The 15013-nt window shown below is 39.5% G+C and overlaps 1 protein-coding gene across 3 annotated transcripts in view; it reads left to right on the forward strand.

The window, feature by feature from the left end:
• Positions 1-3931: 3931 nt before the first annotated feature.
• The window catches only part of NRK (Nik related kinase), a 130297-nt gene continuing 119215 nt past the window's right edge, over positions 3932-15013 (forward strand). For 2 of the 3 annotated variants that reach the window (XM_086386537.1, XM_086386536.1), the window contains exons 1-2: positions 4946-5773; positions 13047-13112. In XM_086386537.1, coding sequence (XP_086242663.1) covers positions 5717-5773; positions 13047-13112 — 123 coding nt within the window. In that variant the 5' untranslated portion in view covers positions 4946-5716. Of the gene's footprint in view, positions 4911-4945; positions 5774-13046; positions 13113-15013 lie in introns of those variants that run through there. The other variant, XM_086386538.1, reaches the window with a different exon arrangement.

The raw sequence follows: 15013 nt of genomic DNA on the forward strand, positions 1-15013 counted from the left end.
AGATAGAACCATGAACAAGAATCCCACTTCTCAAGATATAAATTAAAAAATAAAAGAACAAAAGAATAAGGAGAGAGAACCATGTATACAAGTGTTTTCTTAAAGCTTATCATTATAGAAAATGGTGTACATCAAATTGTTAACAACTAGAGGGAGGGGATTATGGTGGTAGAATGTGATGTGGTAGAGAAGGTAGAGACTGTTATCTTTTTCGGCATTCAACTTTGAGTTGTTTGACATTCCAATGCATTGATATTTTCTAATACAATATTATAAAACATTAACAATATGCTCACTATCATTATTATTTCTTTCCCTAGTGGCAGTGCTGTGATCTAGATTCAGGAAAATAGTGCCCATTTATTTCCAGTCATTAGTTTGTAGCATACTCTCATAATGATACCATCTCCGTTTTCTCTTTCTTTTTAATTTTCAGTCAAAAGGATATCCATTCTACTTAAGTAATGTATTCCTTTTTATGTAGATGTTTAAATTCTTCAACTTCAGTGTTATTTCTCTTTTCTTTCATTTTTCTCTCTTTTCAAAATGCACACTCTACTTGTGGATTGCTAGTTGCAGCTCATTTTGTAAGTCTCAGTAATATTATGGAGATTTTCACACACACACACACACACACACGAATATACTTCAACTTTACTATGCTCTCCATACATTATGCATTCAGGGCCAAATCCAAGTTCTGTTGGATCTGAAGCTTTTATTATTTGGGGCTCCCACTTCAAAACAGAATATAAAATTGCCAATACAGAATTACTAGTACCACTCCCAGGTCCGTAAAAGTGCAAGTGAGGTGTCTTGAAGCATAAGCCTCATTACCATCACAGTAAATGTATTCCTCTGTGCTTCTGCTGAGTGAGGCAAGCTGGCTAGCCTGAAGCTGCTGGGTTGGGAATTCCAGGACTAGAATGGCATGGCCTTCAAAGAGTGAAAAGAATGGGGGAAAAGGAAGTCCCATGGCTAACTTCAGAAATTCATCTGACTTTTGGTTTTAATTTCCCTGTTTTAGTTCTCTTTATAAAACAATTGTCTTTTTTTTAGAGTAGCATTCCAGTTTTCAATAGCGACAAGACCCATGTTCAGCCAGGATCAGATTTCCAGGGCCCCATTTTAGAAACAAGCATAGCTCAAATCATGCCGAGCTTAAGAGCATTCCACGACAAGTAACAGAAGCTTTGCAAACTATGGTCAGAAGGCACATTTCATGACCTTTAGCCTGAGAAACATCAGGTTTTTTTTTTTTTTTTTGCTTTGTCCTCAGAGGAGTGAAACATAGGAAAAATCCAAAGAATCAGTGGCAAGATTGTTGGGGACTATAGCAGAAATCCTACAGTTTCAAAATTGTCTCCAAAGAAAAGAAAACCTTAAGCAGGTTCTTTAGCCCGATGGTTCCCAAAGGAGGTTCCTCCTTCAGAAAGGAATCCCTCAGACTCTTAAAAGGTAGGCTGCCCCAGCCGGCTCACAAGTATACTGGGAAATATTGGACCTTGAGTATTTACAATCACAAATGTACAAAGTATCTTTCCAAGAAGATTGCTATGTAAACCTTATTTGTAGGCAGCAAACTTGTCCTAACAGAAGTTTACAAGATTTACGTTTTCATACCCAAGGTGTCAAAGTAGAAGAAAAACAATAAATGGCAGACTGTTTTGTGTGCTTAAATGCTTAATAAATTTCATTTTTAAAGTGTCTATTAAGATATATATTGCCAATTATAAATGTATAAATCAAAAAAAGAAGGAAAAGGAGCCTAGACTCTTTTGGATCTGTATTTTTCATAATACACACACGCTCGTCAGTGTAATTTCTCCAGCTTATGGTAGTTAGCAATTTACATGAGAAAAATGAATATGCAATTCTTTGTATACAAAGATGAAAGCAATGATATTGGAGTTTCTTTTTTTTTTTTTCTAAAATGGCATCGCTGGATGCCCAGGGGTGAGGTGTTATCAAGGGCCAAAGAGTAGAGAGATGCACACTGGCCCTCTGGAGGATCAAACCCATACCCTTGGCACCATGTCTGCAATACTCATACCAACTGAGCTAACTGGCTGTAACCTTGCCATTTAGCATCTCAGGTCAGCTAAGTACAATTGCTCACAAACACAGCCTCCTACAAGTCTCCACTGAATAAGGTTTGTTCTCGGCCAAAAAATCTCTCTGGAAGGAATAAGAATGGATTTTAATATTTTGCAAGCATTGAAAATTGCTGGATTTTTTTCCTCTGGAAGTTTCTTAAGCTTGAAATCCATGGTTTTTCCCTATGAGGTGATCTACTTGGTAATCTCTGCTCAGGCAGGTCACTTGGGCTATAGCTGGGCTCCATTTCTTTTTATAAAGCCCTTGTTATTTCTGTTAGGAGGGCTTGAAGGCTGAAAAGGGGGAAAGGGGAACTGGATAGCTCAGGGGCCTAACTAATGTCATCTGATCTCACTTACCCTGAAGCTTTTTTGAATTTGGCTCCTCTTCACACAGTCTCAAAATATGCACTGACCCTTCAACAGTCATTGACAAGTGGGTTCTGGAGTCAGACGGCCTGAATTGGAAGCCAGATTCCTCCAATTACTAGCTGTGAGGCTTTAGGAAAGTTACTCCATCTCTCTGTGCCTCAACTTCCCTGCCTATGAGACAGAGATCATTTAAAAGCTGGAAGAATTTTTGACAAAATTAAATAAGATAACATACACAAAACACTTATTCCAGAACATTCCAGAACACTTATTCCAAAACACTTATTCCAGTATATAACATATACTCAATAAATTTTAGCTATTAAAAACAACAACCAAAAGTCACAAAATGCACAGGGCTTTAAGATAACAAAATGTATTGGAGGAGAAAAGGATGGAATATATACAAGAAATTATGTATTGGCAGAGAAATGATTTCTGGGTAGAAGACAATCTGACAAGTTTCTAGACTCTGGATTGACTGGGCTTATTTTTATGCAGTTTGAGGTCAGGAAAGAAAGAGAGAAAAAAAACACTTTGGAAGGGGGAAGGGGAAGTGATGGTTGTTGGGTGAGGGGAAAAGAAACCCTGAAGGTGGAAAACAAGTGCCCTACTTCAGGATTTGTCTCAGCCTCATGCTCAGGGGCCATCTATTTGCCTTCTGGTCAGCTAGCCAGGCTGACCTTACCCAAGCTGGCCACAAAAATCCCCATAATGCCAGCTTACAAGGCAAAGTTTCCAAGGTCTTCCATGACTCCTTTTTCCTTGAAAATAATAATAACTTTAAAAAATGTGTAGATTCTCTGTCAAGTTCTGGTCAAACACCTACCTTCCCCTCCCCCCACCACGGGGGTCCCACCAGGCGATGTGGCTAATCCCTATGGAGTCATGAAGCCGCTAGCCTCCCACGGAGCCCTGCAACTAGAGAGCCCAATGATCTAGCCTGGATTCTTTTGCCTGGTCTGGACTTGTCCCCATAGACAGGCTAAAACAGTCTCTGCCATCGGGGGCTACAGGGCATTTCCCCACACCGTACAGTCAGCAAACCACGTTGTTTAAAAAAAAAAGTCTCAACACTTCTTCCCTTTAGCAAAGATTCTCTTTAGATATCCTTTAAATGTTGTATTTCTTGACTCCGTGTCTTGATTTCTAAAACCTAGTTATGTATTAAAAAGTGTAACTTTCTATTAACTAGCTCACTTGCCCAGCTCTAGTTATGAAATGTTATTTTCAGATTAATATTCAGAGAGATCTAGAAGAGTTTTACCGATCATACAGGAATTTTTAAACTGTGTTAAAAAGAGCAAGAGTTTGTGCGGTGGAGTTGTCAAGATTTGAATTCTTGGAAAATATAATTTGCTTGGTTTACATCATATTTGAATTAACACGAAAATTCGATCCAGAACAACCGAATCTCTTTTGGGGGGAAGGCAGTAGTTGGTTTTCCCCGCACCCGTTCACAGAGAATTTTCTTTATTTAGCGAGACCGGGTTCCTCAGATAGACTGGCGATTACAGAACTCACTGAGGCTCGGAGGTTAAGGAATGTAAAGGGGTCAAACTCAGAAATTGAAACAGACACGAAATAAACAAAATCCACCAATATATAAAGAAAATAATAACAAAAGTGAAAGGCGTGGGTCAGAAATAGTGAGCTCCAGGTCTATGGGAAAAATTATTCCTTAAATCCTTCTAGAAGAGGTAGAATTTTTTTTCTTTCTTTCTTTCTTTCTTTTTTTTTTTTTTTTTGCCTAAAAAAGAAAGAAACCGGAAACAAACCCCCTACATCACGTTCAGAGCGAGGGTGCTTAACGTGGTCGATGAGCTAGGGGAAGTAAGCAGCTTTGGGACGTTTTCTAAAGTGTTCCTCGCAGTGCAAGAGCTTAGAATGCGGTTAGTTTTAGACACCGACTCCCTTTTCCCATAAACTCTTCAAGAGGTGTCTTACTTCTCCAAGTTAAAGCGCTTTTGTCAGATTCTTTAAAACCGTGTATTGGACCTCCTGCGCTTTCTGGGGAAACGGAGGCGAACAGCCTGAGCGCCCGGAAATGTTTTGCAAGGAAGGAGCGAATGAATGAAACCCGGCCAGAGAGCTGAAGACAGGGAAGGACGCAGGAACTTTCTCTGAGCTTTGCGAACGCGGCGAACTGCAAACTTAAGACCCGGGTTAACCAAAGCTTCAGAGACTCAGACTCTTTTAACTCCCAGCACCTGTGAACAGGTGCGGTTCCGACTGAGCAGCCCGGGCCTGGTACCAACTAGCCCAGGACTAGAAGAGATGTAATCCACCTCGAGGGGACTTCGCAGCGGTCCAGTCCACGCTGCGCTGCCTTCGGCTACTGGCCTCGAAGGCCAAGCTGCGGTAGCCCTGCGGCGCACTTGATGTTCTCTACCGGCCCCGCCCGCACCGGGGACTCGCCTGGGTCGGATCCTTAACCCAGTGGTAAGTTATTTCCTTATCTCGCTTGATGGGTCTTTGCAACAAATGGAGCAATAGAATCAGAGCAGAAAGAGAAGGCAGACAACTAGAAAAGTCTCAAGTGTTTCGTGGAGAGTTGAGGGCGCAGGCTGTTTGGACTGTGGTAGGGCTGTGGGGCCCAGACTGGGAGCGGCGCGGAGCGGGACCAGTTTTCCGGGGCTGGCAGCTGCCTCGAAAAAGTTTCCTGTGGAACACCCGCCGGCGGGGGCGGCGGGCGCAGCGGCGGACTTAGGAGGGGGTGGGAGGGGGCTGCAGGGCAGGGGACGGGCGCCGGGGCCGGCTAGCAAACCGTTATAGTCCTTCAGCACCTCCCTCGGTCACTGGCCCCCTCGCCCGCCTCCCCGGCGCTCGGTTGCCCACCTGGCGACGTGACGCTGCACCAATCGCATTCGAGCTGCTCCCCGGCCCCCCTCCCCTTGCACCGCCCCCCTCCCCACCCTGAAAGAGGCGCACCCTGCCCCGGGCAGACGCTGCGCTCTCGCCCGCGGAGCACCCTTCTCGCTCCGTGGTCTCCGGGACGGTCGCTCGGACTCTTCTCTCGCCTTAGCCAGACTCGCTTTCCCGCCTCTCAAACTCCAGCTTCTCTCCACTCCTCGCTCTTTTCCCTCCACTTTCCCCTCCTCTTTCTCCCACGCCGCCAACCCTGATTCCCCGTTCCTTTCCCCGGCCCTCTCGCTTCCCCTCTCTTCGTTGAACTTCTGTACGCTTCCACCTCGGACTCCCGCGAGGGTGCCTGACCTAGTCGCCCGCTCTGGTTCCCCTTCGAAGCCATGGCGGGACCTGGCGGTTGGAGGGACAAGGAAGTCACGGATCTAGGCCACTTGCCGGTGAGTAGAGGACGCCCGTCGACCCCCTCACCCCCAAGGGCTGTCTTCTCCGAGTTCTGAGCATCCAGGGAGGGGACCGATGTCCAGGAGCCTGGCTTGGCCAGAACTTCCAGGAGATCGCGAGTGCGGGAGGGAACCCCCAAGAATGGGCTTTGGGGAGGGCGCCCCTCTGGGCACCCGAGTCGCTCCAAACTCACGGAAAGGCGAAGGGCCAGGCTTAGAGGGGGGTGGTGGAGAGAGGTGGCAGTGGAATGGTGCGAGCCACAAACAGCGGGACCTTTTCCCAATGTGGCCTCTGGTCTAGTGGCCCTGGGGTTCTTGTCCTAGCGGGGGCCCAAGGAGAGCGACGACGCGTGGCTTCCTGAGAGCACTCCTATGTCACCTCGCTGCCCCGTCGTTTGCTGCTGCTTTTGCCAGAAGGGATGCCCACTCTCGGCTTGACCTTTCCTTCTAGGTGACAGCGGGCCAGAAAATCAAACCGTTGCCATCTCGCTTTCTAATAGCACTTTGCAAAACCTTATTCTGCCAGGGCACTAATTACGTTTTAGTATTGCGGGAGCTAAAGAACTCGACGGCTTGGGGAAGAAGTGAATTCTTCACACCCCAATTTGTGTTTAAATGGTATTGCGCTCAAGTTGCTAATCACTTGCTAACTTTTTCTCGTGGTTTTCGTTTGTGGATTCCCCTATTCCCAAATTGCCCAGCTTTCCTCCGGAGTTGTGATTGATTGGTGAGCTATTATCACTGTCGTTATTAGTAGACTTAATTTTTTTTTAGCAGCGCCGTTTATTTCATTGGCATCTGGTTTCTGGCAGATGTTGGATCCCACCCAAATCCGTTTTTCAAGTTCCTTTTTAGACTGGCATTTCACTCGCACCCTCTTGAATGTAAAGGGTCCCTGGACTCTCTGAAAGGGAATAAGCACGCACCCATGTTGGAAAGATGGCCAAGCAACTGTATAGTTCAGGGCAGTGGCCTGCTTGCTTTGGTAAAAGCTAAATATTAACCTCGAGGTTATAGAACTATTCAAAGTATCAGTGCCTTAATTGTATACATATTTACATTTAAATATTGTCTTATTGATGATGGCAGACTCCCCTTCCCCTCAAACACTGGGCATTCTCCAAGCCTCACCTATACAATTTGACACTAAAACAATGTGGAGGAGGAGATAATGCACATGGGTAACATTTTAGCAAATTGTTCTCAGCCTGTTTTAAAGAAAGCCTCAATATAACCATGTGGAATTACAGATAATCAACATTGTGGTTATTGATGCAGCTTCATAAAATAAACTCACAGAATTTTAAAAAGTATTCTCCCACTTGGTGTATACATGAGATTTCTGGAATATGGAGGCCTCAATTGGTGGTTTCCTTTCTGAACAGCACTTTCATATTCTGACTAGATTTGCTCCCAAGTGTAAAACCAACGAATAAAATGTTAGTTACCCTCCTCCAACATCATCTGTGTATTGTGGGGGAAAGCGGGGAAAAAAAAAAAAAAAGCAAACTAGGGGAAATAAGGAAACCACACATAGATACGCAAGCTGAAATAAACTCTTTTGAAAACTGACTAAAGGCAAGAATGGGAAAGACTTCCTGGAAATGACAGAGCAAGGAATCCCAAAAGCAAGGAGGAAAAGGAGAAGGGGTTTGATTGCCACAAAAAAATGGGGGAAAATGGCTCAGACTAACTGACCCAGTCATGGCCTGGGAAATAAGAACTTGGTGAGAGCCAAGATAATAAAGGGAAAGGCTGCAGTTTAGTGAAATATTAGTTTTCTGGGTGTTGGTGGAGGGGAGAAAGATGAGGGTAGTTTTTAATGCAGGCGCAGGAAGAAGATACAAAACCTCAGGGCGCTGATGTTTGGCTCATTTTACAGACTTTACGAAAATCTTATTAAGTCCTCAGCTTCTAACAGTTTCTAAATTTCTATTATATAGGAGCCATTTTATATCATGGAGATCTTCACCATACGAGCAAATTATGCCTAAGTCTCCCTTTGAATATCCATCTAGGTCTAAACCCTAAGAAATCAAGTGGAAGAAGAGCACCCCTTTTAGAATTTCTTTTTTTTTTTTAACATAAAATTTTTAGAGATGTGAAAAGTTCACTGTTGCTTTGGTCACTGAGGTATAGATTAGTGATTTCTTTGCATTTGGTGAAGAAATAAGAGTAAATAAAGAGGTCAAGAGATATCTAAGTTACCTGTTTGGAAATTTGCATTTTGGTGCAAAATAGACATGATAAAGCAAGCAAAGAAACCTGCGTATACTGAGATCCCTTGTGATAATTATCCTCAATAGGATGTATATGAGATAAAAAAAAGTTGGCATTTGTCAACACTAAATATACCAACATGGCAAAAGCCAGATAATGAGAGGGGATTCAGACGTTAGAGTTTCATACTGAGCAAAAAAGAATAATGCAGAGTACAGAATATTTAAATACAGGTGTAGTTTAAAATTGATATTTTATGTCCGTTTCAGGGTTGGCCAGCTAAATGACCACAAGACAAGGACCTTTGAGAGAAGTCAGGCTGGCTGTGAAAATTGTGATTTAAAGAAAGTGGTAGAAAGTTATTTGACACTTTTGCTATTAGATATTTTTTAAAACCTAAAATAGTAAGCAACAATGAAAGCTGTGTAAACAGGGAGAGAGGAGGGGAACTGTACATTTTTTGCATAATTCCCTAAAGTTAAAGACATAAAATGAGAGAGTGAACATAATAATCAGAGAACGAGAGGTGGGTAAACTACATTGTCTTTGTTAATTAATAGGTTTCTATCATTTTTCCATTTTCACTAACTATTGAATAAATATTTCCTACAGGTGAAAAACAGAGAAGAAAATACAGAGATTTGTGGTTTGTGCTTCCTTTTTTGAAAAAAGAATTGCAAAAGCCTTATGTTTTATATATATAAAACATTATATGTAGGTGTGTGTTTGTGTGTGTGTATGTATATATATATATATATATTTGTAATCTGTGTGTGTTTCACATTGCCTGCCAACAGCAATACCTGGGGATATATATATATATATATATATATGTATATGTATATGTATATGTATACATATATATAAAGTTTTTTCCTTAGTGTACATATGTCACTCCATCCTTGGAACTGGAAACTATTTCTTCATCTCCAAATCTGGCATGTCTTTTACTATGATAGTCCCTTTGCCTTCTGTGCCCAATATGGTAATGACATTCCTCACAACTGTGGCCTTGGTATTTGACACTGCCATGTGTAGTCCTAATCTATATTGGGGTCAGGATTAGACAGGCCTGGAGGACAGTAGTGGCAGAGGTGATCTGAAATAGTACATGATCCAAAAAAACATATTTGAATTACATTAGGTTTATATTTAAATATAAACTGCCAGCTCTCCCAGTCTTCCACCACCCTGGGTGGAAGACCAAGACTACCTTCCACACTCAGTCATGAGAACCTTTCACTCTCTCAAATCCCTTAGCCTCCTATTTGGAATCAGTTTTACCTTCTAGTCCACAAGGATTGAAATATTCAGCACATCCTCCATTAGGTATTCTAGAGCATCGCCTCAACACAGCGTTGTACTTTAGCCAGTTTTCTCAGTCCCCTGCCCCAGTATCTAGAGCAGTAGGTTTTATGTTAGTGCACCAGAACAGTTCTCAAGAATGAGAAATGCTGTTTTCATATTTCCATGGTTGGGAATCTGTATTTTAAACAAGAATCCCCAGATGAGTCTCATGTTGGGAGAGTCTGTGCCGTCCACAGTTTGAGACACACTGGTCTAGAGGAAGAGATTGTCCTTTTTAAATTTCCACGTGAATTGTGAAGCCCACTCGTCCAAATATCTCTGAAACTTACTGACACTTATTTTGTTATATCTGCCATCTTCAGTTTCTCTATCCATAAACTATTTTCTTAAAGTCACTATTTCTAATATTTGAAACAAAAGAACAATAGCCTATGCTATTCCTTCTAGGTACTTGCAATCTCTTTTCTTTCTTTAGCTAACTACTAGAATATGTTCTGTGTTTTTCTTTTACTGCCCTAAATCTGAAATGCATTGCTGCCTATGTTGACCATTTATCATCTCCCCTTTGTTCTTAATTTCTGCTGTATTTGGCTCTGTAGATCTGGCTCTGTGTCTCTCCCATGACCAGCAAACACTGCCTCCTAGTGGTTCTTTTTCTTCCTGTTACCCTTAACCCCAGCCCTTAATACAAGTACCCATCAGTGTGATCATTTTCTTACCTCTTCTTGAATTCAGAAGACAGAAATATCTCCCTAAAATTCTAGATTTCAGGGGGCAAACAGACTAGGACTTTTAAATTGCAGGAGTTTTTTAGACACGTAGAAAAATATAACAAAGTATAGAATATTTGCCCAACATTTTACGATTCAAAATGTTTTAAAAATTAGACTTTCAGTACTATCTTTTGAGGAAAACTTTCACAAATTAAGGCTTCTTGTTAACTATTATTTTAGCCAAATGGAACACCAAAGTATGTACTGAACCACCAAATATTCTCTAAATTAATGTAACAGTCATAAATATAAAGGTCTTTCCTCTTCTGGTTTTCTTATCTGTAAATAGCAGGGCAGAGGAGAGGACCAAGTAATCATAAAGACCCTGCTAGTGAGAATCCTTCAATTTCACAGTCACCAAAAAAAAAAAAAAAAAGTTGACTTCTCAGTACTTCCTCCCTTGGGAGCCTAGAATAAACTTTCTCTGACTATAATTCAGTGGAAAATTTGATATAAGAAATTGTGTAATGTTATCCTAGTCATTAGCATAGACTCCTCCTCTTTTTGCTCAGTTTGACATTTAGTTTTGAAAGATTAATGTGGAGACAGAAACAAAAAATCTTGTATAAAACTAATGAAAAAATACTCTTAGAGTGAATGAATACTAGATTTAGCTTCCATTAAGAACAGAAGAAAAAGTTTTTAAAACCTTCTTTAAGTATAAGCATGAGGAGAATGAATTTAAGATGTTTCAGTCATTTGTGATCAGGAAGAAATTTCTAAACAATATGAATATAGATAAAATAAGGCCGCCAAGAATTGCACAGGCATTTTATTCTCCCGTTTGTTTCCTTAGTGTCTTTTTTGAGTAAATAGATACTTGAGTTCAAGTATGAGTATAGTACTTACATTATTGAGGGCTAGAAAAGGAATTAAAGAAATTAAAGACTGTGTTCAAAGATTTGGAAATTAACATGTTCAGATAATGCAGTGATTCTCTGATATATGGTATCATTTCTTTTTTTTTTAAGCTAAAATGCAGCCTCAACTATACAAAGAATGGTTTACCAATAAGAACCAGCTAATATAGTTGATTCTTTTGACCAATGACTAGAGACTATTTCTCCAGAATTAATAATGTCTCATATAAATTCCACAAAGATCTCCTTTAAACGAATATGTTAAATTGATAAGCTCTTCAAGCCGAACCTTAGGAAATTCTTTGTTGGCTTTTTCCCATAATTTTTTCAATGAATTATAACAATAATGATATGGTTATTGTCAAAACCCACTATCCTTCTGTTTTTACTTTTATTATATTCTCAAAATTATAGTTTAAAAAACTTTTCATTTTCATTGGGAGTGTTTCTTAGAACTGTTTTCCTACAATGATATTGTGCATATTGTGGCACTGATTTTAATGAGAATTTTAAGAAAGTAGCCTACTAGCAATTGTCATATCAGTGCATTGGAAGCATCTGGATTTTCAAATGTCAGAATCTGATTTTTTTTCCAAAGAATTTTAGAGCTAGGAAGTCACCTAACACAGCACCTTTATTTTATATATGTTAAAACTGAGTCCCAGAGAAAGTAACTTACACAAAATCATATAGTTAATTAAAGGCAGAACTGGGGCTAAACTTTCAGTCTCCTGACTCTGTCCAGGTGAATATTTGTTGATTAAAGTAATCCCAGAGCTGTGTCATTTTCCTATGACAGTTTTGCTAGATTACACAAATATCACACCAGTTTAAAGGCGTCTATAATTTCAGTCATATACATTGCATTTGCTCAATAGTTTTTCTGTTTAGCTCATATTTGTCACAATGATAAAAACATTTTCAAACAAGGTTACATGAAGTTTGTGTATATAAAATGTGCTTTCTATAAGGCATGTGAATTTCTAAGAATTTGCCAATGCTCCAGTTACTTTGTGTGTAAACTGGTATCTACTCATGTCTCATAATGTTTTGCCAAAATAGCATAATAAGCTGCTAGGATAAAAGTTTAAGTAGTGATAAAGTTCAAGAAACCATGTTTTGTGGTGAACAGGAAATTAATATCAATATTTTAAGATAAGAAAATAATGTTTAAGGATGAATGTGGAAACCTCAGAAAACTGTTGATAAACATGTTGTATTTTGTCTTCTATGATGTCACATTTAAGGTTAAGACACAGACTGTATCAACAGTGAATTTGTGCCATGAAAACATATTCAGCTGATGTAAAGATTAACTTAAAAACAAACAAAAGCAACTCTGTCTTTTTTTTAAATGATACTCTTTTATTGCCATGATCTTGCTTTGTTATTCATATTTAGAAGCAATGTTCTTCTTAAGAAGTGTGTGTTTGTGTGTTTGTGTGTGTGTGTTAGTTGCCCAGTCATGTCCGTCTCTTTGCAACCCCATGGATTATAGCCTGATAGGCTCCTATGTCCACAGGCAAAAATACTGGAGTGGGTTGCCATTTCCTTCTCCAAGGGATCTTCCCAACCCAGGGGTCCAACCCAGGTCTCCTGCATTGCAGATAGATTCTTTACTGACTGAGTCACCTGGGAAATTCCTATTATATAAATAATTTAGACTTTATAGCCAATATCTACTTATCGTTATATATCTACTCAATATTACCATTACTGTACGGTACACTTTCTGCCTTTCTGGTTAGCACTCAAAAGATGGATATGAAAAGAGTTTGTCATTGCAAGTAAATAAATTTCTTTCTACTTCTAATAGTATTTCTAATTAAATTATGAATATGCCTCACCTAGACATGATTGTACCAATTTCACAGTTTTATGATAATCAATTGTACAACTATTTAATGTTCACACAATTGCTTTTTTTAAAAAAATAGTACACTCAGTCCAGGGAGATTGTGATATCTTTATTCTTTTGGTAAATAAAACTTAGGTTCTTCCCATGGAAATTCTAAGGGAACAAGGCAGACTGAAAATAGCATTCTATACAGTTTAATGCTCAGCTGTTTTTCCAAGAAAATTCAGAAGTTTTATTGAACATTTTTGCAGGATCCAACTGGAATATTCTCACTGGATAAAACCATTGGCCTTGGTACTTATGGCAGAATCTATTTGGTAAGTGGAGTTACATTATGTTTTCATTCTGCATTTTCTAATGACAACAATGATTGCAAGTCAAAACCCTACACTGCAAATCAAATAATGCCAAAGCATATTTCACTTTGAGAGAACAATCAAATTAAGATAGCTCAGTGACAACTGTGAGAATTATTATGAAAGAAATGGATTAGAAAGCTATATTGAACCAACCAACAAAACCTAAGATCTAAATATTATTAGCAGAAAGTTAATAAAATTGCCAAAGGAAAAGGCAACTAATTCAAATAATATGTACTCAAATAAAAATATCACTTATTTTATATTGTATATCCATACCATTCTGGTTACTTGCATTCAACTTTTAAGCTGAATGTTGCAAAAGTTTCCATAGCATTCTATATCATCCTGTGTACATGAATATGCATATGTATGTGATAGTTTACCAAATAATCTAACAAGAAAATCTATGCATTTGTTCAATGATTTTTATATACCACAAAGTATATGACAGACACTGTGATAGACTTTGGAGATAAACTGGTGAACAAAGCAGATAGTTCCTGCTCTTCTAGAGTTTATGGACTAGAAACGTATAAGTGATTAAATGTGTGTATGTGTGTGTCTGGGAGGGTTGGAGGAGGCAAATATATAAAAGTAAACACATAAATAATTATATAATTGCAATTGTAATATATCTCTGTAAGAAAATTCCTAGTGATATAAAAGTAAAGAAGAAGGGGGCTTATTTTAGACTGAAGGGTCAGCCTCCCTGGGGAATCACTGGTAAACTGACAGCAGGAGAACAAATATGAGATAAGCAAGCAAAGGTATGATTGTAGAGGATGATGCTGATTCATTTGAGGTAGAGCAGGAGCAGTGTAAAGGGTTCTGTTGGAGATAACGGTGCTTTAGTGGCCCTATCATTTATCAGGTGCCCTTCCCCGACTCTCTAATATGGTGAATAGACATTTTCTCAATCCTGTATAATGATACGTACAAATGGAGGATTCATCTTCCCTAGGCATATCCCTCAAATACCAAATCACTATCCCTGGACTGATCCTTACTATCAGCTGACCACAGGTCCTCTCCCTATGGGTTGTGTAGAAGTATCTTGAAATGGGTCCAGTGGAAGGGGCTTCCTTCTAATTCAGACAAAGGTGCCCTCTGCTTGCCAAGCATTGTACCCTTAGGGCTGCATCTACCCAGGAGTTTCTTTTTAAAATTCATCTACCCAGGTAGGGTGGGGAGATCTTTAAAATTTGTACAAAGGTACCTATAGCAGAGACACTGAGTAGTAGAAATAGAATTGTGGAAGAGTCCTAAAAGTAGAAAGAAACTTGGTAAGTATAAGGAACAGAGAATGTCAGTATTCATGGTAAAAGTTTTCTTAAGTCATTTTGACCTAACCTATTAACAGAAACAATAAGCTTTAGACAGTGATGTGATACAGATGCAAATGTATTGTTTATGTTACCCCGGTTGCATCCAGACTGAATAATTAGTTAACAATTGTGTGATCTAAGCAAATTTTGCCACCTTGTGCATAGATTCCTAAACCTTATGCATACAAGTTTCTCTTCTTTATGGCACATTTGTCATATCCATGGCTCTACACATGTTTTAATTCCTCAGGGGTGTGTATTTAAGTGTGTGTGTATTTGGGTACTTTCTTTCATTTGAAGGTATATAGCTCTCTTCACCATCAGATATTAGGAATAAAACCCTGTTTTATAAGGCAAAAAGCAAAGGTAAGGCTACAGAAAGATGGTTTTTCATCAGCAGTCATCAGAATTGTGATGCCATAAGAAGAAGAAAAGTCAAGAGGGTAAAAGGTGAGTTGTGCATAATAATTCTTTCTGTTAAACTAGCTTATTGAGGTATGGTTTACACTTGGAAAAATTCATCCTTGTAAG

The sequence above is a fragment of the Bos grunniens genome, chromosome X, assembly GCF_055505025.1.
Source record: "Bos grunniens cultivar Pamir isolate PY7600 chromosome X, Bosgru_T2T1.0, whole genome shotgun sequence".
NCBI classification, from domain to species: domain Eukaryota; kingdom Metazoa; phylum Chordata; class Mammalia; order Artiodactyla; family Bovidae; genus Bos; species Bos grunniens.